Source organism: Amphiura filiformis, chromosome 11 (genome assembly GCF_039555335.1).
Source record: "Amphiura filiformis chromosome 11, Afil_fr2py, whole genome shotgun sequence".
Lineage (NCBI taxonomy): Eukaryota > Metazoa > Echinodermata > Ophiuroidea > Amphilepidida > Amphiuridae > Amphiura > Amphiura filiformis.
The window spans coordinates 23,582,077-23,607,526 of record NC_092638.1 but is presented as its reverse complement, the minus strand read 5'-3'; the positions used below and the strand labels follow the sequence as shown (position 1 = coordinate 23,607,526).

General features: G+C 36.4%; 1 protein-coding gene across 3 annotated transcripts in view; it reads left to right on the top strand.

The window, feature by feature from the left end:
* The first annotated feature begins 11,427 nt into the window (after window positions 1–11,427).
* LOC140164583 (septin-5-like) overlaps window positions 11,428–25,450 on the top strand; it is a 31,691-nt gene continuing 17,668 nt past the window's right edge. The window contains exon 1 of one of the 3 annotated variants that reach the window (XM_072187891.1): window positions 11,428–11,540. In XM_072187891.1, the coding sequence (XP_072043992.1) occupies window positions 11,433–11,540 (108 nt within the window). In that variant the 5' untranslated portion in view covers window positions 11,428–11,432. Of the gene's footprint in view, window positions 11,541–21,135; window positions 21,539–25,450 lie in introns of those variants that run through there. The other 2 variants (XM_072187892.1, XM_072187893.1) reach the window with 2 other exon arrangements.

Below are 25,450 nucleotides of genomic sequence, written 5' to 3'. Positions count from 1 at the left end.
GCACCCAGCAAACACAGAAATGTTCTTAAAATGTTTTTTTCTAAACGTTTTAATAACATTTAAATGTCGGGTTATATAAAGGTCATGAAAACGTTTTTAAAACGTTATTGCAAATATTTTGGGCAAACATTTTTCGCAAAATATTTTTCAACCCCAAAATAACATTCTGTTTAGAATGTTTTGTATCAAGTTTTTCAAAAATGTTTTTGGAATGTTATTAAAACGTTTTTATACCCTTTATATAACCCGACATTTAAACGTTTTCTGTAAAACATTTTTGTTTGCTGAGCAGTAGATTATCAAAAATGATTTTTAATGTTATGAAAACGTTTTATACCCTTAACATACCCTTTATATAACCCGACATTTAAACGTTTTCTGACAACCTTTTATATCCTTTTGCGAATGATGTCGAAAACGTTTTGTGTTTGCTGGGATGTTTAAGATACAAAATGAAACCATTGCCATACCCATACCGGATTATATTAATCGTCAATCAATGAAAATCACAAGGCAATACCATCCTGCCAAATTCAGAGTTCTCAAAACCAACAGCAACGTATATAAATACAGTTTTTATCCTCGTACAATACAGGACTAGAACGACCTCCCTTCAAATATCCTCAACATAACTAGCACTGAAAGCTTCAAAGCAGCTATTTCCGATCACATTATGACGTAACCCATTTTCTTTCTTTTTTGTATGTGTTTTGTTCATCCAAATCCATCATTCCTATCTCAATTAGATATTGCTTTTAGCAACGTTATTGAGTATTTTGTAGATGTAGATGTAGATTGTTTTGTGGATAACAATTATTTAAAATTTTAGTAAGCTTTTAGCGGGTTCGCCATCGGACAAGTTTAGAACTGTCAAGCGTTCGTCAGGAGTAGCTCTGACTTCTTCAGGACAAAGTACCTAAGCATGAGACATGTAGGCCGCCCCTTGCCTACTGATGGCTCTGAAAAGAGCCGTTCACTAAAGACTGTCCCTTGTTAAGAGAGAATAAGCAGACCTCGCCTATCTGCTAATGTATGTTTGGTGGCTCTGAAAAGAGCCGTTCACTGAAGACCGCCCCTTGTCAAGAGAGAACAAGCAGACATCGCCTGTCTGTTAAATTTGAAGGTTTGGTGGCTCTAAAAAGAGCCGTTTACTGAACACTGCCCCGTGTCAACAGAAAACAAGCAGACCTCGCCTATCTGCTAAATTGAAAGGTTTGGTGGCTCTGAAAAGAGCCGTTAGTAAAAAGCAAAATGTTTGGTACCAATCAGTTTTTGGTGTGTTTTTTTTTTATCTTTTGACATAGTATGTCAGGCAAAATGCCTTTTATTCACATTAAATACACTATAAATATTATAACAACAAAAGTTATTGCACTGCATATAATCCATATATAGTAGATGTTATAAAACAAATTTACATACATGTATATAATAAGAAAATCAAACAAATAATTTAAGCAAAATGACAGAGCCAAGAACAGACACGGAAGTCATCCAAGTAACTGTTCATCTGCGATCAACTAGCTAAAGTCATCGCAGACCAAACCTCTCATACGAAGTTCCTGCCTAAAGAGGAACAGAAGACAAGGATGATCTCCGTATCTGAATTTGCCAATGCACATTTTGCCAACACATATAACATAATTGATATATTTTGAACGATCACTGGTAATGTCATTATGATAATTAAATAAAACATTTTCAACAGAAAGCCTAAAGTTCTTACCAAGCCTTTGTGTGGGTAATAACCCTGTTAGCAAATTACCAAATAGGAGTGGTCTTATTACAATGAAAAAAAAAGTGCTCTGGATGATCAACAGCATTACAAGAATTGCACAAATTTGTATCTTCATTCCCCATTTTACATAATAAAACTTTTGTAGGATAAATGTTATGAATAATTTTCCAATTAAGTGAAATAAGCCTGGCCCCACTGGTACAACATGGTATTGAACCCCAAATCTTTTCCCAATCAAAATTGTAATTGCGGAATCTTCTACACCAGTAGTTCATACAAATTGGTGGAACATAAGTCTTATTGACCATGGCATGTCTAAAAAAACTTTGAAGAACAGGCTTCTATAGGGACTGCATTAAAGACAATTGATTCAGTCCTAATTTGGTCTAGAATTGGTGCATTCTTCCAATCATTCGGCAGAGCATTGCAAAGAGCAAAGTACTGAAAAAGAATGTTGCCAGTGCGCTGAATGCGGTGCCGAAAATACTCAAGTGAGTAGATTGAACCATCATCATCAAAAAGATCTTTTATAAAAAATAAAGCCAGCATCAATCCAGTCTCTATAGAAAAGTGTTTTCTTGTTAGCAGTTACAGCATCATTGTTCCAAATGATTTGATTGTAGTAATCAGATATGTCAGCTTTATTTGAAGTACATTTAGTATTGAACCAGACTTTAAACATGTTGTTATAAAAAACAGGAAAGGTGTCAATAACATTCTTGCATACAGTGCCTCATTTCAAATATATAGTTTTAGTTTTGGTTTTGGTTTTGGTCACGTGGTTTCCTATTGTCCTGCCTAACCACTTGAATCACAAGATATCGAACTCATTGTTTCTACCTTTTGTTTAAAACTAAACATTTGTGGCAGGTAGTTTCGGTTTTGGTTTCAGTTTCTTATAAGTGGTGTGACAAATAAAATTACAGGATTTTCGAGTTACCTGATCTAAGTATACAAAAGAAATGTTTAAATTTCGCAGTGCAATATTCACGAGCAGAGAAGTCGAACAAAGCAGTCTACATTTGAAAGCATTGATTTAGTTTGAAAGCATTGACAAGAAACTACGAAATAAGCCTAAGCTGATTTCACTGTGAAAATATATAGACCATCGAAATATTTCCACAGACATGACAATAGACACTTGACAGATTATGACTTCAGTGTTATAAACACTATTAGACATAACTCTATTTATGTGCATGTCGCATGACGGAAGATCAATATCATAGAAAGCTGGTTTAAACTAACTTTTATTCAATTTATGTATTGGAGAATAGAGAGAGAGATAGAAGAGATCGCCAGGGAAAGAGGGTAGGTGTGTGTGTGTGAGGGGGGAGGGGGTAAGGGTAAGGGAGAAAGAGAAACAGAGGGGAGAGAGCATTGGAAGTGGGAAGGAAAGGAGGGGGAGAGGGGGGCTCAAGAGTGGAGTGGAATAGGGAAGAGTCGATATCGAGTGTGGGGACGGGGAGGGAGGAGGATATATATAGGTGGCGGAGGGAACATAGGTAAGAGGTATGGGTTGTGCTTTCCGGGGAATAATCTAATTCATAATCAAATCATCTACATCATCATGCATCGTTTATATTTCAGACAAATAAACAAAACACCCCCCCACCCCTCATTAAATGTACATGATTTCTACATGTAGGCCTAGGTCTCGTATATATCCATCATTTGTGTCTCAACGATGTCTATGCATAACTTATCAAACTCGGGTGTAATTTTATGGTGTCATGGAAGTGTTAGCACAATAGGCTATTATATACGTATGGTTATAGGCCATTATACTTTTGATTATATATACCCTCTTGTGTCCTCCCAGCACAATAGTGTTATGATTGCATACCAGTTCATCTCCACATTTTAATCCCTTGATTTTTGGTTTCTGAACAATAGAGAAACCAAAACTATATATTTGAAATGAGGGAGTGTTGATTTGGTTGAAGCTACAATTACAATTACAATTAAACACATTCATACCCAAACCAAACTTGTTGACATACCGTCGTTTTATCTTTTCTGTTTCGGTTTCGGTTTCCGGTTTCGGTTTCGGATCTCATTGTTATTTTGAAGTGTTAGCATGGTACGTGTGAACAATCCTTTTATTCTAGTCTTTTGTTGACTACAGAAAAGTTGAACGAAGATAACTTCTGTTTCGGTTTCGAGAGTTATGTTAATTTCTGACATGAAACACGTGAGATGAGAGGGTTTGATGCTAATCTAGACAAAAGAAGTGTCTAAATTTTACGGTCGTAAATTCGCGATAAATTGTACGGCTTCAATTGACTTGCGTTGGGTGTATAGGTACTCCAGCCTAAGCGGGAGTAGATTGTGAAAATAGCCAGCGTAGAAATATACATTAATACATGTATACATTAATACTCAATAGTAATCAGTGTTGCCAAGAATTATGTATACTTGTTCGTGCTATCGCGCAAAAATCGGTCATATTATGATTATGTAGAGATTAAACGGGGAATTATTTTCGTCCCAAATACACCTTAAAACTAGGTAATATGCAACACCAGAGAAGTGCGTTGAAGTGAAACTAATAGGATTTCTTTCATTGGAATTGGTAATCTGATAATTGCTTCAGGCAAAATTGCCAGACTCAAATCTATTTTAAATGTATATTATTTGAGAGAGTGGGGATGATGAGACGAGGAGATGATCGGGTGGAGGAGAGAGAGGAGAGGAGAGGAGAGGAGAGGAGAGGAGAGGAGAGGAGAGGAGATGGAGAGAAGAGAGCAGGGAGGAGTTTATTCCGTTTATTTTAATTTTTCCACGTTGATCATAGGCCTACAGCTAAAACAGCGAGAGGGGGAGAAGGGTAAAGGAAATACAACATCTAATATAATTCAGATATCCACATAATTCTAAAGATGGCATAGGTGAGAGTTGGGGAGGGGGAGGGACAGACTAGAAAGAGAAGAAAGCGAGAGGAGAAGAGGCAGGGTCCTTTTTTTAAATGTCACAGTAATATAGACCATAATGACACCAAATTTGCGTTCGGACCTGATGTAGGCCTATCCTGCCTAGTTAAACGAGGGACATGAGTAAGATTGCCCACTTGAGGCGCTAGTGTTGCATATAATTGACTTATCCAGCCTTTATTGACAGACATAAGTGTGATTGATAGCACCTGTTATTACCTCTTGAAATGAGAAGCATGATGCCCCAAACGTAACAATGAAGCCAACTTACACACCATCCCACTTAATCCCTTGCGTTTTCGTTTCTGAACAATAGAGCTCCCGAAACAGAAAAGATAAAACGACAGATAGTAAAGTGGAATGTTTTTCCAGCAAGCAGGACTAGAAATGTTTAATTTTTTGATCCAAGACATCTTTAAAGCATTGAAAAACATCTCAACCTGAAATATATTTATACCACCTCTTTCATAATCTGCAATAATGGTGTTCCGCTTCACCGCTTCCACTCTATTCCAAATAAATTTAAAAAACATAGTGTTTAATTTCTTTACAACTCTCTCAGGAAGGTCTACAACTGGAGCAATGTATGAAAGTTGTGAAGCCAACAATGTTTTGGTGTTTATTGACAAACCTGCATCTTCAATATGCAGCCTTGGATCCTCTTGAAATGCCTGTGATCTACAGTCTTATGAACGTATAACATTCATCTATAATAAGGTAGCTCCTATGTTGCATTTTGATGTGGCAGTCATGTCCATAATCACTGGAAGCTGATGGGTACCAATCATTGTGATACAGCCTGTACATCTGTACATACGGCGCAGAATCCCACATGACGATGAGAAATTTAACAAAGTGAGTCTTTGCTACTTTTTCTTAAATCAAATTCATTATAACGTCTATGGAAAAAAATCACTGACGAACATTAATTCATTCACTCTACGAAATAAACACTGCCAACAAGTATAAATGACTTTGTATAAGTCTTTAAAATTTGGTCCACAGAACGGGTAACCGCCATCTCTACTCGTCAATTTCAGGCATGAACGGGATTACTTTTGATGCGGTCTGTATTGCTTTTTACCACGTTCATTTGCAATACGCTGGCGAAGTTACGTAATAATCGTATTAACTACCATAGCAATTTTTGAATATACCGCGCTGCACTGATACGTTCATGCGGTACCTCTGCATTGAACCATATCATGCTGATCACTTGCACCTGTAAGATTAGTATCTTTGAAAAGACCAGTATTGTACTCAATCTATGATTGCAGACATACATAGGTGATGAGTGTAGTGCAGCGCGATGTGTTCAGAATTGTTTTCACCTATTGCTATGGTAATAAATCCGATTAATTACGTAACTCTGCCAGTGTATAGATACATTTCGTGGTGAAAATTATTAAATTACACTGCTACAGCTTCATGAGGCCTACAACACACCTCGACTCCAGGCGGCGTCCTCGAATTTTACAGATTGTGTTGTCACATTTTTGTTTTCATACAACCGTACTATTACATTTAATATATTAAGCATAGGGCCTACTGAGTACTTATATAATATTATTTATAGTATACTGAAATACTGAAATAAAATGGTTTCAACTCAAATAAGAAGGTACACTTTTTTATTATAACCTATAATATCAAATATATTTACCAAAAGTGCTGATGAGTACGTTACTCAGATTTTGCGAAATTGCGCCCAATCTAATTTTCATAATGTGATCACAAAATGCCGGCGCTGGGATTGCACGCTGTCATTGTTGGTTTAACACATCATATCGGCGGTAACGTCTCTCGTATACTTTCCAAAGGCAGGGTATAGCAATCGGCAATAATTTTTTCGTTACCGAAACCATTACAAAATACAATTACCCCTAAAATCGCTGATAACAATAAATCACTTGCCCAGTAGGGCCTATATTGGTTATAAGGGAAATATGTACTCCAGACCGAGAGCATATCAAAAGGCAAAAGGTTAACTCATATCACACAAGTTCATTTCTGAGAACCTTTTTGGTGTATTATTGTTTTTACGCGCTTCGCGCGTATTTTATTATATTAAACATGAATAAGGATCCGTTACTTATCATAAAACCTACAGGTCTGAGGCAGCTCGCGATGGCCCTGCTTACCAGTAAACGTAACATGTAGCAGTCATACAATGCTTTTATTTATTCACTGTCTCTTTCAATCAACAATACAACCTGAACCACAATCATCATTTCCATAAATCAACAAAACCCACCCTTACATAAATCATCGAAACACATAGGTTTGCCTCAGTTTACATAACAACCATGTCTCTCGTTTCACTCGTACTGCCTGATTTTGTTATTTGAGTAAAAGTGACACATTCATGCACAAGCACTAATTTTACTTGAAAACTGTCATTTATTTTATCAACATTTTCAGCATAGGTTGATAGAAGTAGAGTTAGGAGTTAATAAGAGTAAGATTGATGTGACTGACTCCCAATCACGCGTACTTCCATTCCTTAGTGCACAGCGAGTTAGAATGCGCTATGGCACGGAAACTTCGCCTTTAGCACCTTCTTAACCCGTCGAGACGTGATGGGTCGATGAGTTGTCAGTTCGTTTCTGACTGAATTCATTTAACTGCTGGCTTTCAGATTACTCTGCATCAAAGTAACGTCGATGAGCAGATTGTGTTTAGTATTTTTTGTTTCCTTTGGACAACACCTAGTACATTTATTATTTTTGACGACAACGCCAGACCAGACATATCGGAGTATATGTAGGATTTACCGGCAAAGTCATCATTTTGGTGGAATAATTGCTTTTCGACATCCTTGTTTAAAGCTGCAGCGACTGACATGACATAAGCGTTTGTAACATTGTGTAAGGTGGAATCATATTGGTGACATTGGACATTCAATCATTGGTGACAAGGTATGCAGGTAAACTGTCTCAAATCTGGGATCTTTGCTTCAAGTAACCAATGCAATTGAAGGACGAAGTCATTTTCATAACACTTCACCCTAACTTAGAATGACATCACCTGCGAAGATCCAACCTTTTCGATCTTCCTGGACCAGACCTCCGCCGACACCTCCTCCACGTGTGCAAGGTATAATCTGTGTTAATTTATTGTTATATACAATTTACAGTTGCTTAAATGGCTACTTTTAAGGGTGGGTGTTTTTTTGGGTTTATTTGTTATCCTATCACCATGATCACTGCCTATATACCATGCCTACTGAGTCCATTTTTCAAACTCACCCTACGAAGGGTTCTAGCTGCAAATTTATCAGGCACGGAATAAGAATTTCCCAGTTTCTTATAATTTCTCGATCCAAGGGCTAAGAGCAAATTTGTACAATATTGATTTGTTAAGGAGTGGCCTTTCTTTTTTCTTGCTCCTTTTCTTCATTTTATTTCTTTTTAGTTTTCTTTTCTCTCCATACAGGCTAGCATATGCATAAGTTTTCAAGCTTGGCTTGAGCATTTGCTTGAGCCTGGTCCCATAAGGAACCAAGTGTGTGTACCCGAACCGCCTGGTATACCAAACAAACAAATCCAAAGGATTTTCATGCGCGTATTTGGGGGGGGCTTTGGGGGCGCTAGCCCCCCAGGGTAAAAGCAGGGGGCGGCCAAAATGAAGGGGCGGCGGAAGAAGAAGGGGCAGCAAAAACAGGGGCAGCAAAAACGAAGGGGCGGCAAAATGAATTAGTAAATAAAAAAGGGCGGAAAAAATTTGATAAAGCATAATTGGGAATTCAAGATTGAGTTATATTCTGCCCCATTCATTGTGCCGCAAAGTTGTGAGCCTTTACACTGACAATTTTCCTAAGCATTTGAGTTTTGTTTTTTGGTTTTTGGTTTTTTGTTTTTTGGTGTTTTTTTTGGGGGGGTTGTTTTGTTTGTTTGTTTTTGCTCCCTATTTTAGTCTGTTTCAGTAAATTTCGCAATTACCGCCTTTTGGCCTTAGTATTTTGTTATTTTGTGTTCCATACTCATTGCTATCTTTGGTCTAGTTAGGTCCGAGCGCGTCACACATTACGTCACATGCCCCTTAAAGTTTTAGGCTATTCTTTCTGACGCTTTTTGTTCTCAAAGTAATTCTTCGCCGTCGAGCTCATGAGATAATCAGTTTGCCATTTACATCCACAAGGGCTATATATATTGCACGTATGGGGAATCGCTGGCCATGACCAACTTTCCAGATATTGACCTTCGTCTGAGGCAATTGGTTGTTAACGATTAGTAACAGGTGTCATGCTGCATGCCGAGTTGCGATCGCTGTAGAAGTGACGTATTATAATAAGTCGGATTAACTATATACCATAGTAATAGATGAATACAATTTTGATTATATCGCCCTGCACTACAAGCAGGTTGCACTCATCACCTGTGTATGTCTACAATCATAGATTGAATACAATACTGCTCTTTGTAGTTGTAGTGCAGGGCGATCTATTCAAAAAATGTATTCATCTATTGCTATGGTAGCCTTACGTCACTTCTACAGCGAATAGTATGACTGGGTTGTTATTCCCCTTTCAGCTGAAACGTTGTAAATGTCGATTTGTATTAGGAGTATAATGTGGCACTACCCATCACGCCACTGTGTTGACTTGCGGTTAGCACAGCTGTGTGAGTGAACATGGCACCACTGCTCGCACACTGCATAGACGTGCATGGTTAAATTTGAATTTGGACTAATATATTTACAATAAAAACACATTCAAAATGCTGGTCGATTTCACATTTTATGTTATCTACAGAAGGTGAGAATTATCCTTTATGCATACATCACTTTCGTTCTGAAATCGACCAAGTAATAATGACACACACACAATTCTTAAACAACATCTTTTGCACAGAATTCAATGGGATTTGAAAAGTAAAGTGGCAGTTGAAACTCTAGTGATAACACTTTTTAATTTTAATTTTTGCTCTTTTTAATATATAGTGCTTTTGTGTATAAGTTGTTTTTGTATTTTACTTGTTTTATAATAGTATTTGCTTAAGGTTATGTGTATTTTGTAATTAAGGTATTTTAAGGCTTTTCATATAATTATATTGTAAAGCGCACTGTGACGCTCCGTGAAGTGCGCTTAATAAAAGTGTGTTATTATTATTATTATTATTATTTTGCAGTGCATGATGGGGCTTCCTTAAATCATCCTCTGGGCTTGAAGATAACCTAACAAGACATATATCGCGACATTATCAATATTAATTCATTTTTGATATTATTATCGTTCTGTGCTCATCCAACATTATTATACAGGGATGTACTTTAATAACACCCGCCCGAACGCCAGGGGGCGGGTAACTATGCTGTCGAGCAGGTAAAAAGTGCATGCCCGCCCGCTTTGAGGGCATGATGAACTCAATTTTCAAACTTTATGGTGACAAAAGGTTCAGAAACGCAATATTTTGAGGAGTTTATGTCCACTTTTTACCAAATATCGGCATAAGCGCACTTTTTCATTCAATTTAGTGGGAGGGGCCAAATTTTGTCCCCATTTGTCAATTTTTGGTCCAATGTTTAGTCATTTTAATGACACTTTACTCTTTGCCGTCCCCGTTTTATCCCTGACAATTATCTGGTGGAAATTCCCCCACCCTCGGTTCTCCTCTAGCTACGCCACTGGACACGGGAACACCTGCACAACACGCACGAAATTATCTAATCGTATTTCCTTGTATTTATGTAAGCATGTACCAAAACATCCATGATATTTGTGTATTTTGCATTCTGAATACAAGACGTGTTGGTTGTATATATCCTCCCTGTCAGCTTCTGTCGTGCTTAATATCCTCACTAAAAAGATTTTATAATGGTAGTACACACTAGTATAAAGCAGAATGTTAAAGCACAAATATTGTGAGCAAACACTACTTTAAACGCTTCAGTCGGAAGGAAATGTGACATTTTGTGAAAACGTGTACAAATAGGTCTAGAAAATTAAATTAAACAAGGACAACAGATGAAGAAAAAAGAACAAAGAGTGAAATTCCCCCGGAATTCCTCATTGCCTTGTCAGTTATCAATACAGTACGGAGAGCAGGCTAGCTGCCGAAAAGGGTTGGTTGGGGATGGGTAAGGCCCGGGCCGGCCCGGGGTAAAAAAAAAAAAAAAATTTAGAAAAGGGGCCCTTGAAACCGCAAAGAAAAAATGGACAGGCAATCATTTCAATTCTGTTGGCAATGGTTGAAATATCCCAGTCCGTAATGGCTCTTGACCAGTGGCGTAACTAGGGTTGGTAGCGCCCGGGGCAAGAAACAAAATTGGCGCCCCCTCCCCCATTCTTGAAATAATTGCGCGCGGAGCGATGCTGAACCGGTCAATTTGGCGCCCCCAAGGGTGGCGCCCGGGGCACGTTGCCCCCCCCCCTCTACACACTGGTAACAGAAGTTATGTATATAGGGCAAGGAATCTAATTCCTTCACTGAAATTTCAGTGATTCAAGACAAGTGGTTCATTATTTATGTTAAGAAATGAGGTACATTCTAGCGGTACCTCTTTTCTTATCATAAATAACGTACCGCTTGTCTTGAGTCACTGAAATTCCAGTGTAGTAATTGGATTCCTTGCCCCTATAATATACATAACTTTTGTTACCATGAGAAAAATGTAAAAATTTATCAAGGGGTGTAGTACCACCTTAAATGCACATCGATCAACACGAATATGCACTACGTTATTTTTTTTTTTATTTTTTTAATAATCATTGCAAAAACCTTTCATATTTTATCATTTCACTGGTATTCAAAGGTCCAAACATGGAGCAGCAGCAGACTCCTGTTCCCAACCCTCGACCTCTACCTAGAAAGAAGAGATCCAATCCAGATCGGCGTGGTATTACAGGACAACAGAGGGCGGAATGGGTCGTAAGTATATCAACTTTTCATCATACGATAGATTTTCGGTCTTAGGACTTGTTTTTCTTTTTCTGATGTTTGAGTCCTTCCCCGGGGGGGGCACTTCGATTTGAAATGGATATAGGTGTAGGGCTGGCACTTTCGCACCCAGGGGCATTCGGTGAGAGCAAAATGTAAAAAATATGGGGTCATTGGGTGACAGCATGATTTTTGGCATTCGGTGAGAGCAAAATGTAAAAAATATGGGGTCATTGGGTGAGAACATGACCTTTTTTTAAACGGGATCTTTGGGTGAGAGCCGAAACAGCGCGACAGAAACCTCGAAAATCCAATTTCTCGTTCTAAATGGCTTCAAAGTTCTTTGTTTTTTCAAAATAAGTGACAAAATCAGTGATAAATGAAAGTTGCTGTTAAAAGTGAACAAGTAAGGGTCTTTGGGTGACAGATCAAAAAAAAAAATAGGGGGTCTTTGGGTGACAGAGCATGTGTTCGTAAAAAATATGGGGTCTTTGGTTGACAGCGACGCTGAAAAGGGGGGTCTTAACAGCCCTACATACGCGTCACCTCCAAAGTTGGAGTGCCCCCCCCCCCCGGAGTCCTTCGTTGTTTCATTCATCGGGCTGTCACTCAAGAACCACATGACCTACAAAAGTATATCTGTGATATTTGAATTCTTCTACACATTCGCTATATATATGAATTGACCAATGCAATTTTTGCCAAAGCTCACTACCATTCGCAAGATGCTGTGAGCTACCAAATCGCAACAGTTTTAAATAGTTGCTAACCTTAAGGGGGAAACGGTTATCTCAGTGTATATGTCAAACGAGGCAGGAGTACCGGTAGGCCTTTACTTTTATACAAACATTTGTGTTGGTTGATATGATATTTGGAAACGGTGAAACAGCACGTTTCTGATTTGCATATATATATATACTATGGGGAAAAATAATCCATGTAAAAGTTTACATTTAATTATAATCATAAAACAAATACGAGCTTTTTTGTGTTTATAGTTAAAACTATTGTCCATTTCTGTGTGGTTCAACGTAAAACGGTTTAGATGTTTTACCATATTTACGGGCTATTCTAGTTCTAAACAAATCTTGAACAGTGTCATCTGTAAGATTGGCTTAAATATTTAGTAATCAATTCCAGTATACCATTATATTGTGGTCCTTGCGGGGTAGTGGGTTACCCCCCCCCCCTTCCCATATGATTTGAACTCAAGGGGGGGCAAGGGGGATGCTCCACCCCACCCTCTGTGAGAAGTCCTGCCCCTCACCCTCCCCCCAGTGGGATGCTGGTCGCCCTGATATTTAATATTTTTAGGTCTTGTTTGAACTTTTTAGCCCATTTTTGACAATATTTTCGTTTAAGTTTGTCCCCCAATTTGCCTTCCCAACCCACCCCGCCCCTTTGCCTAACGTATGAAGAAGTCCTGGCTATGCCACTGGAACTAGGGTTGTCTTTTGGGAAACTTTAGTAAATCTTCTGTACAAAAGGTCCAGATTTTCAATTGATGGGCTTTTCATTCCAGCTACATAGACTTATATACCATTATATTTATAAAGTTAAAATTCGAGCACTGTTAAAATATCAAAAATATACAAAATATAATTTTTAATAATTTGTATTAGGCCTATATATTACGAATTTCAAAAATTATTTGATATCAGAAGGACATTCCTCGTAATCTGAATGCAATTTGATATGTCTGATGTGCTCTCATGTCCCACAAAACCTACTGTGCAAACGTTGCTATACGATTCCTTAAGAACCAACATTTTGTCGAGGACAACCTGTATTATGCGCCATATCATGATATAGCTTCGTATAGAATCCGTACGGATGAGATTCTGAGACAGGGCAGGCGGCATAGGAAGCGCAACATGTGACGTACGAGGCTGGCGAAGATACAGGGCTGACAGCCCCATTCAAAATACACGGTTAGCAATTACAAATAGAAAATTAACATACTTGCAGTGTGGTACATTGTCGTACCCCGTCGGTTTTAGAGTAAGATAATTTTGCTTTGACACCACATAACAAATTTAGAATTGTTTGTGAAGATTTCATGATTACGTGTTAATCCAATGGCGACCTCAAAATTGGCGATATCGCTTCCATCACCGCCTGAGACAGGGAATTGTGGTATATAGCGCCATCGGAAATCTAAAACGGAAGTGGATGGAAAGTAAATCGGTGAAATACATGTATAAAAGTATTATATAAAACTAAAAGAATCATTGCAAAAATCCTATTTTGCATTCATTTTGTTACCACTTTGATAATAGGCTAATAAACATAAGGCCGAGTAAAAAAAATACATGTTTCTCGTCCGCGCCCTCCTCCTTTTTTGAAGATTTTTCAAAGTTCTTTTTATTTTGTAAACTTTCAGTTATAACTTGTTGAAAAAGATGTTTCAGAAGTTGAAACTTATTTTACAGCTTTGTAAATGCATAATACATCATTTAAGAAGAGTTTTGTGATCACTAGAGGGGCCTACCTCTCAATACAATAAAATAAAAAGGGCCTCCTCCTTTTTCTCAGATATTAATCTGTATGTCGAATACCAAAATATAGTGCCAAATACAGGTATTTAGTGTCATTTTCCAATAAAAATAGAAAATAAAAAGCCCTCATCCTCCTAATTTTCAAAAACCCGGACGAGAAACATATTTTTATTTTTACTTGGCCTAAAACATGATAAAAAGCAAGTTTGTTTCCCGTTGGTTGGGCGCATTTTGTTTTGGGGGTAATTTTACCTCATTTATTTAATATTAGAAATCCAGGAAAAAAAATATTTTCAAGCAAAAAAATAAAGGAAAAATCGTTCAAAAGATTTCTTTCTCGTACATTTTGTTTTACAAGAAATTTGAAATCGCAAATAAATTAAACATTAATATTTGTGATTTGAAACATTGTGTTACCATAAATACGGACTCAAAAATTTAACAAAAAACGCATATCGCATAGGTTTTTAGGCCATCTACGAGAAACAAACATTGGTTGTTGTTTTTTGTTGTTGTTGGGTTTTTTAGCCTTATACGCCTAAAATTTACACAAAAAAGACGATATCAAAAAATACCCCAATCGTTGGGACTAATTTGTTTTACTGGCAAATTTAATCCACTTACATCATTTTCAACTTTGTATTTTATTTGTTTTTATCCCCCCTTTTTTTTTTTTTATTTATTTTTTTATTTTATTATTATTATTATTATTATTATTATTATTATTATTATTATTATTATTATTATTATTATTATTATTATTATTTTTGCTGGTTTTTTTTTCTAATTTACCCGTTATTGACGTATTCTTTTGGATAAAATGTTGTCAAAATGGTATATTGTAAAATATTTTTGGCAAATATTTTGCTGAAAATATTTTGTCAACTCTTAAATAACGTTATGTTTGAATGTTTTGCATCAGGTTTTCAAAACTGTTTTTGGAACGTTACTAAAACGTTTTATACCCCTAACCTGACATTAAAACCTTTTCTGTAAAACGTTTTGTGTTTGTTGGGTACCATTATTGCAACGATGATTTGCAAAAAAGGTGTTATTTTTTACTTGCTTATACCATATCGGACATTATCATAATGACCAATCCATGGACGTAGGCCTACATAAAGTGACCTTTGCTATAATTTCCGTCAGTTTGTAGGTTTAATTAGATAATGTAAACAATCACGGTAAATAGGATGACCCAATTCTTAACAACGATGCTAACCATTGTCTTATAATTATTTCGATATTATTATATCTGCGTCCATTTTAGCATCCGATACCACTTTACGTAGCTAAAGAAATAAACTTTTCAGTTCAGTTATAGTAATGTTCGTATTATCAACCTTTTAGCATAAAATAATTTATGATGCCGTGAAAGCTTTCAGGGTTTTTTTATGTTGGTTTCTTTTCTTGTTTTGTTTTCTTTTTTGTTTGCTTGTTTGTTTGTTTTATTGGTTTTATTTGTTTGTTTTTTTTGTTTTTTGGTTTGTTTTTTTGGTTTCTGCCTTTTTTTCGTTTTTGATTTTGTGTTTTTAAAATTCTCAGTATCATTAGTGAGCGGTAGGCCTACAATTAGAGCACTGCAAATAAAAATGTTTAGGTTCTGTAACACTTTTCACCAGCCCATTCGGGGCTGGTACCTGTTTCAGGTTTGGGGTCAGTTTACTCAAGAGATTATATTTTAGTGGTATTGGAATGATTTTTTTTTTACTTTTTGTGGTTAATTTTTTTTTTAAATATTTTAATTCGATTTGTTAGGAAAAGTAAGTATGTTTTGCCGTTTCAACGAACGAAAACGAGTGAGTATTACCAAAGTTATGTTTGAACTAATTAATTATGACTTTAAAAGTTTAAAGGCCTAAATGTAACAATAATAGTTAATATATATAGCATCATATGGTCAGCAGAAGAAAATCTGACATCACCTATGATGTCATATCAGTGTCCTTGACCGGGGTCCTTACTCCTTGACCACTGAACAGCGTGATATCATGTTGATAACAGATCTATAGAATCAAAATCTTCATCATATCCCCGGATCATATCACAGATTCTCAACAATCTGTGATCATATGGACCATATTGATGTGAAAGTAGTTATCTATCATATCCTGTGTCGTTTTATGGATAAAATGACTCAAAATGTTATTGATGAAATGGTTGCTATCATAAACATCAGTTTTGTCTTTTCAACGGAAAAATCCGATGCAAAATAAAGTTTTTAGGGCCTAGCTATAATATGGGCATAATTTATGCATATAGTATTGAACAATGTACCCCATTTGACATGCACTTATAGATAAATAAATTGTCTTACTTTATTAATTTAATAACTTCTTTATTATAAATAAAATGACACATAACTATTTGATTCATAAAATTACATTCAACAAAATGATTGAAGAGAAAACACACAAGGCACTAGGCAGACTGTTATAGAATGGAGTATGTAAGATGCCATGTCCATAGCTTCGCAGGAGTTTCCGACTAGCAATCAACATGATCAGCACATTCAGAAAAACACAGTTTAAGAGTGAAGATTGTAGTGAGTAACCAGTCCTTTATAAATGTGCTGGCCACTATCTATTATAATATAGTAGGCTTAAACTATACATTGCGAATTAATTAAGTTATTTTAAAATAAAATGTACATGTAAGTTAACTCAAACCGGCAGTGTATATATCGAAAGCAGTGAAATCGGACATTCCTAAGCGAAGATATTGAGTTCGTAAGTTCTGGTATTGCAAAATTGGAAATTGAGATATCGTGGGTAAAAAGCTGAAAAGACAAAAAAAACAACAACAACAACAACAACAACAAAACAAACAGACCAGAACAATTTGGAGTACATGTAATGAATTAAAAGAGTTGACATGAGATTAGGAATTAATGTTTTCTGCTGTTTCAGTGTGCATGTTCTCATCGTTGATGGTTTGGTGGACTGTCATGTAGATGTAAGCGTGATCCTAAAAATGCCTTTCACATTGACCAAAACTAATTACAAGACCTCTTCTACATCATTACTCGTTGACTGCCGATAAAGGTCCCAATAAATCGGACTTAGTCACCGGTCAGTTCTCATGATAGATTTCCATGGCTAACGATGGTTAACTATGAAAACATGTTAAAGGACATCAAGAAAATTTTCTAAGTTATTTATTTTGAGCTCTTTCGAGTATCGACGAGTAATGGATATATTCTGTAGATTTAGGTTTTGTCTGTGACTGCTAATGTGAGGCCGTCGTAGGTCGTACGGGGCTCAAACTCGGTGGGTGGGTGTAGCTTTGTCCTGGCAAGAAGAAGTTTATGTTCGTTAAGTCATCCGACCCCGGCCCCCCCCCCCTCCCAGGGGTCATTTGAGGTCAAATGACTAAAGACTGTCATATGGGCATGAAACTAGGTCGTACGAGGCTCAAACTCGGTGGGTGGGTGTAGTTCTGTCCTGGCAAGAAGAAGTTTATGTTCGTTAAGTCATCCGACCCCGGGGCCCCCTCCCAGGGGTCATTTGAGGTCAAATGACTAAAAACTGTCATATGGGCATGAAACTAGGTCGTACGGGACTCAAACTCAGTGGGTGGGTGACGTTCTGTCCTGGCAAGAAGATGTTTATGTTCGTTAAGTCATCCGACCCCAGGGCCCCCTCCCAGGGGTCATTTGAGGTCAAATGACTAAAAACTGTCATATGGGCATGAAACTAGGTCGTACGGGACTCAAACTCGGTGGGTGGGTGTAGTTCTGTCCTGGCAAGAAGATGTTTATGTTCGTTAAGTCGTCCGACCCCGGGGCTCCCTCTCAGGGGTCATTTGAGGTCAAATGACTAAAAACTGTCATATGGGCATGAAACTAGGTCCTACGGGGCTCAAACTCGGTGGGTGGGTGTAGTTCTGTCCTGGCAAGAAGATGTCTATGTTCGTTAAGTCATCCGACCACGGGTCCCCCTCCCAGGGGTCATTTGAGGTCAAATGACTAAAAACTGTCATATGGGCATGAAACTAGGTCGTACGGGGCTCAAACTCGGTGGGTGGGTATAGTTCTGTGCTGGCAAGAAGATGTTTATGTTCGTTAAGTCATCTGACCACGGGGTCCCCTCCCAGGGGTCATCTAAGGTCAAATTACTAAAAAGTGTCGTATGGGCATGAAACTTGGTAGGTACAGTCAACATTTAAAGCAGCATTTTTTGAAGGTCATTTTGGGGTCATCCAAGGTCACCACGGGTCATCTGAGGTCAAATTAGTAAAAGCTCATATATGGGCATGAAACTTGGTAGGTACAGTCAACATTTAGAGTTATAAGTTTAGGTCATTTTGGGGTCATCCAATGTCACCCTGGGGTCATCTGAGGTCAAATTAGTAAAATTGTCATATGGGCATGTCACCATCAGCCTGGTAATCGCGCCCAGCCGAGAACCGCCAAATATGGGTAACCGCCTAGTCTATTTTAAAACTGATGCATCAATGACTATGTTCATCATGTCATATAGAGGCCTTGCATGCGACGTATCATCCCGTAAATATGGCGGACTACTCAAATGCATTCAACAAAAGCATGATTGCAATCTACCGTGACAGTTCGTCTCACACACATAATCCTGCACTACGATCAAATAGGTTGATGACAACATTTGATTGAATGGACTGCACTCCGCCATAACTACGGTGAAGGACACCGGTTGAAAACCTTTGTTTGGAGCCAATCAATAATTTCATGCAGGGCCTCTATTGTATCATTCTCACATAGATATAGAAATACTAAATTCGTTCACTATCTATATTTTTACTTCTAGTAGAGCTGCAATCTAAGGGTTAAAGTTTTTAGCATAGGCCTATTGAAACTAAACTGGTGAAATATGGGACAAAAGTGGAATAAATTCGCGCAAAGCGCTAAAAATGGCATTTTGTGGCTATAAAATGGCCAAATATGAGGTTAATTTCGACACAAACCAATACACAGGCGTCAATATTGGAAGGTGATTATATTGACCATCCCCCTGGCAAAATATTGTGGTATTTATCCCCCCGATCTACGCCTATGTAATTTAGAGCCCTGTGACTCCATCGGTCTCCCTCTCCTCTCTCTCTTCCCCCCCTTCCTTTTTTCTTCCTCCCCTTGGCGGAAACTCTAATAGGCACAAAGGACCAATATGCGATACGTAATCTATTTCCTCTTCTTTCTATATCTAACCTCCTTGAGCCTACATATTAGTACTGATATATCATACGCTAGCGAAATTACGTAATTAATCGGATTAATTAACATACTGAGCAATAGGTGAAAACAATTTTGACAAAAGGAGTTGTCCTTGTCAATTTGTAGACATGTACTTTTGATTATTTACATAGCTTCTTCTCCAATCACTGTGTAAAACATCCATCCAAAAATCTGATTGCTATTATTATATGGATGAATGGACATATCACAAAAGGATTGCTTATCTCAATAGGGCATGTACTTAAGCATTTTTTTTAACTGACCGGCGTTATTGGGCGTTTTATCGGAGGTCACCGAGTAATGCCGAAGATCAAAATCGATTTTATGTATTGTGTATGTATCATAGGACGCTCGTATTAATTGTCTCTATGCGCTTGAGAATTCAACAATATAAATAATGGTAGCTCTATTATAATACACATTAATGTTTTAAGCAGATACAATTCCAAAATATAATACGTTTTCTGCCTTTGCTTGTCACGTGGTAGGCCTATGTTGAAGTTGCGATTATATTTTTAAATAAGTTTCAGCTGAATAACAAGAAGACAAGTGGCCTAGTGGTCTAAGGCGCTAGGCTCATAGAGTACTAAGCGTTGCGCCGTGAGTTCGAACCCCGCCTCTGCCAAACTTTAAAAGAAGTAAATTAAAATTTGAATTTTTTTAATTTCATATTTGGGAAATGTGACTGGGAGAATTTATGTATGGTGTGGAGTGGTGTGATAGGGCATGTACTTTAACTGGCCGGCACGGTCCGGTGACTAAGTCTTTATTGGGCGTTTTATCGGCAGTCAACGAGTAATGTTGAGGCTGGCTTTCCCTTTTAAAGGGAATTTTTATTAAACACATGGACGTGTTTATTAACTACTGAAAATAGTTAGTATTCACATTTTTTTGAAATTGCTGGTATTTTCAGATACATCTACTAATATTATAAATACAAAATAAAATCTAACACTTTCATTCCCTTTTCAAATAATCGTACTTTTAAGTTTATACTTAAACATAAACGATATACCGTAAACACTTCGTTAAACACCTGGTTTAAATATTTTTAACATTTTAGTGCTTAAGGGTAAACACTTTTAGATTAACTCTAAACATTAACAATGTTTAAAACTTAAATATTGTATTTCAGGAAGCGTTTATATCATTAGCGTTTATAACACTTTGGTGTGTTTAAGTATAAACTTTAGAGTGCGGTTATTTGAAAATGGAATGAAAGTGTTAGAGGTTCCTGAAAATACCAGTAATTTCTAGAAAATATGAATATAGGCCTACAGACTATTTTCAGTAGTTAATAAACACGGCCATGTATTTAAAAAGTGTTACAGAAATCTAAACATTTTAATTTGCAGTGACGTTTCACCCTTGCTTTAATGAAATTTATTATATTGGTAACTTAACTTAAGTAAAATTAGTAAATGAACAAATTTGATCTGACATAATGGATCAAAAATTCAAAAAGCACAGTAGGAAAAGAAAAGTATGTGTTTGTTCATAATAATACGGTTTAATATCTCACGGACATTTTTGGCAGCGGGAAAATTGCTGGAACTGATCTGTTAAAAAGCCTTATAATAAATACTTTTAAGTAAGCCCTAAACTTTTCGTATGGAATGTGGAATATAAAATTATCGAACAATATTTTCACATTTGGGAATTAAGTTGGATTCTAAAAAGACATAAACGAGTTTTAAGGTACAACCCTGAATGTATTAATTAACAAAACTATTTAAAGATACAGTCCTTATGAATTAAAAAGTATTCTTCAATAATATTGAACTTTGCCCGCGCGAGCAAATGAGGAGGCGATTAATATTAAAACAATTTTTGCTGTGCGAGAGAGGGACCACCGTGTGATAACTGTGCTCAACTGATTTGGATCAAAACCACCGCGAACTTAATACATTTCTCTATCGTTGCTTTGATACTTCACCAATATTCGTATGATTTCATACAAAGTAAACGGCATACTTACTTCTCACAGAGAGCGGATGTGTTTTGTCAAAAAGGGATATTGGTAAATTAGCCTTAACAGAAGCAAAAGGATAAGTCAGACTAGACCGGCAATATATATTAGTTAGTATGGCTGCAGGCACTTACTATCAACTACAGCAACCAGACCGTTACTTCTGAATACGTTCCTGTGGACAATATATTTGTAGCTGAACTTTGTGGAATATTAAGTTTTTGTATATTTTGTGGAAAAGTTTTTTGGCTCGATGGCAGCGTCTTGGGATACTCTCAAAAGCGCAACGCTTAAGTCAAAAGTGAGGCCAGAGGTTAGCATGCTATTAACATAAGGAATGAGCTAGTAATATACTACCTTTGCATGTTGTGTGTTGTTAATGATCATCGTGATTGATTGTTATATAATTTTTTTATTTATCAATGTCGTGTTTATCATTGTTATCATTGTGTAATTGTCATTATCAAGTTATTTATCATGATTATCTTGCTCTTAAAAAGTTGTAACTTTACGCAGCATTAAATTAAAACAGCTCAAAGATTCTGTTTCATATTTATTAAAAGGCCAATATAATTATAAGGTCTGAAACATTCATCAACTCACTTTTATCGCGTTTATCATATCGGAGAGCTGGAAAACCGATGTTTAATCAATTTCCTATATGGAACAGCGTAATGAGCCTCAAATCATAAAGGACACAACTACATTAAATTTAGTTAAGGCCAACGACACTGTTAGTGTTAGACTATATTATAGGACATGATACTATTGATAGCTAAATATACAGGGTGAGTCAAAAAAAGTGCAATAGCGCAAAGAATCGATAATTACGTAAGAATTACTTTGAACTTTCCAATTATTGAAAGTTTCTATAAATGCCACACTCAATAGGCACCTTCTGTGAAAAACTGAAGTCAATCACATCTATCGTTTAATTTTTATGAGTCCTTTTGCTACGATACCCAATTTCATTATTTGTCCACGAGGTACCATGTATTTTGAATGAGAGCACACAATGCACGATAAAGGCATCAGCTCCGAAACTGACTTTAACTTAAACTTGGTTGATTTTTGCGTTATTTTCATTTCTTTTCTGTTCAAACAAACTTTTAAACATTACTTTAAGTCCTTCATACCTCACTCGACTCCAACAGCTCCAGTTTTTTTAATCCCAGTATGTCCAACTTACTGGATATTTTATAATTCGCTCCAGTTCAATTTACGCGCATTTCATTTCGACATTTGAAAAAATCCGCCTGCAAATGTGTATGTTTTTGATAGAGAATAAACATCTTTAAAGTAAAGGTAAAATGAAAATAACAACAAATAATGTTTCTTTTCCTTAAACAAGACCAAGGACAATAACAATTTGGGTGCTCCATTTTATTTCAACGCCAATGAGGTTAAGAAAATAGCAGTTGTTCCAAATCTACCTTACACAAAGTGGGCTCACTTTCAAATTTTAGATGTTTCTTGGACAAACATTAAAATTGGGTATCGCTATAAAATGTGTCATAAAAACAAAACGGTAAATGCTAATTCCTTGGTTTTTCACACAATGTCACTAATGGATATATCATTCATAAAATGTTTTAAAACCTGTAAGGTTCAAATCGGTTCTTAAATAAAAATGGATTCTTTTCTCTATTGCACTTTTTTTGACTCACCCTGTATGTTGTCATAATTTATTAGACATATAGTATATTGACTGCTCAGTGCCAGAAGTGGGTAAGTACAATAGCTGCCGTGTGAAGATTTGGCAATTTACACAGTATACTGTATTCATGCGCATGGCAGCTATATATTCACGTGGCAGCTATTGCACTTACCCACTTCTGGCACTGAACAGTCGATATATATTAATATAAAATATAACTGAAACATTCGAAGTCCTATTTCAGTCTTTTCAAGTTTGCCCCCTTTGCGAATAGGCCTGCGGCCAAAGTGATTTAGTTTCACAACTATATAGAGTTAGAAGAATCAGATGATCAGGAGGTACTAATACTAATAGTAAGCTATCAAAATGACTAAGGGTATATACCGCATGATATGATCATCAGTTTGCAGTGATTAAAGACAATATAGGACATCAAAACATGCAACATGTCACAATCATCCTTCGGCTGCGGAGCAGGCGACTACAAGATTTCTCCCAGCAAAGCTATCAATGGCAAGTGCGTTTACCTGCAACATAATTTCCATCAGCTATAAAATCTGTAGATCAATGATGTTCTAAAAGTCATAAACCTCAGATAAACCTGTTCAAAAATGAACCTTAATTTTCACGAGGATCCATGCATTAATGTTGCAAATTTAAATTTGAAAGAATCAGGCTTTCAAGAAGCGTCAACACTGTTGGGTAACCAGTTAATTTGACCACAATTTGACCACAGCCTAAAACCGAACGACAACTATTTTTACCTCGACCAATTCGCTGCCTTATCTGCAACCAATGTAGCTTGAATTATAAGATAACTATACCCTCTCAATCAATGTAAAAAGTGAACCAAAATGAGTGAATATCTATACACAAGTCAAAAAGAGTGAAAATCACTGCAGGGAGTGAAATTTCGCTCCAAAGAGTGAAATGTCCGCTCTCTAAGTTATGGTATGTTTTGGACTGGTCCTTTTTGGAGTGGTTTCTTCGGTTGGAGTGGTCCTTTCATTTGTATGGCTCGTTTGAAGATGGAAAATCACTCTTTTGGAGTGAATATTTCACTCTTTTGAGGTGATTTTATATCACTCTTTTTGGAGTGCATAGATATCACTCTTTTGATATTCACGTTCACTCTTTTACATTAAGAGATGACGAGGCTCAAAATGATTTATATATATATAATATATATAAATGACAAATCAATGCTGAAAATGTATACATGTAATAGGCTTACTGTTATATCAGTGCAAAAATAGTATCAAAGTTCTAACATAACTGAATTAAAGTACGTGATTGAATCATGGTGAGTCAGCGTGGATGAATTCAGCTTATTTTGGTACGTAATTATAGAACATTTCGGAAATGGACTGACATTAAGGATATACCATTATTATACAGCATCCAAATCTGAAGGACTGACACGGTTTATTAAAGCTAGTAGGCCTACTTGTTTAGTTGTATAAGATATACCAATTGTGTTACTACCTAGTATGCTGTGTTTGAATTTGACTATATGCCTACTTTTGTGATAATAATACGCTTGCATTTCTTGAACATTAAATGAAACTGAAACTCCTGACGTTCATGTGAATTAGATATCGGGATGGATAAGGAGCTAAAAGGGAAGTAAACAGCATAGCACCTGATAAAACACGTGAAAAGTATCGGAAAACAGTGGAGAGAATTAGCTAGAATTAGACATGAGATAACATAAAAAATATCGCACTTAAGGGATGGGGTATGAACGTTTGGACAGTATTTATTGTGGGACATTAGAGCACAGCAGACATATCGAATTGCATTCTGAATACGAAGAATATCCTTCTGATATTATATAATTTTGATTTTTTGAAATTCGCAATGTAATACATATTTTATGGCAAATGATTAAAAATTGATATTTTTGATATTCAACAGTACTCGAAGTAAACTTTATAAATCTGATGATAGGCCTATGTACTTAAAGTGTATGTAGGTGGGATGAAAAGCCGACGATCAATTGAAAATTTTAACCTTTCGTATTGAAGATACCCAGCTATACATACACTTTAAGAATAAATCATTAGATTTATAAAATTTACTTCGAGGACTGCTATATATCAAAAATGTGAAAAATATCAACTTTTTATAATTTGTCAAAAAATTTGTAATATATAGTGAATTAAAAAAAATGGAATATTATTTGATATCAGAAAGACATTCTTCGTATTCAGAATGCAATTCGATATGTCTGATGTGCTCTCATGCATGTCCCACAAACAATACTGTCGAAACGCTCAAAACGCCCATTCCAGACCCCTTAAAGCATCTCAAAATTAAATTTCACACACACAAAAATGAATTGTTCGGGATTTAGATATTTGAAAATAAAATACCATAAAATAATGTCAACTTCACGTGAACTTTGCGATACCTGGAGAGAATTTGTTCACCTTAATTGCACTTAAATGGAATTGTTTAAGCAAACATGTCAATGAAAATAAAATGGTGTCACACACGCATAAAATGTCAAAATGTTTCAACTACATGTATGTTGGTCGAATTATAGAGCTTTCTGTAGGGATACAT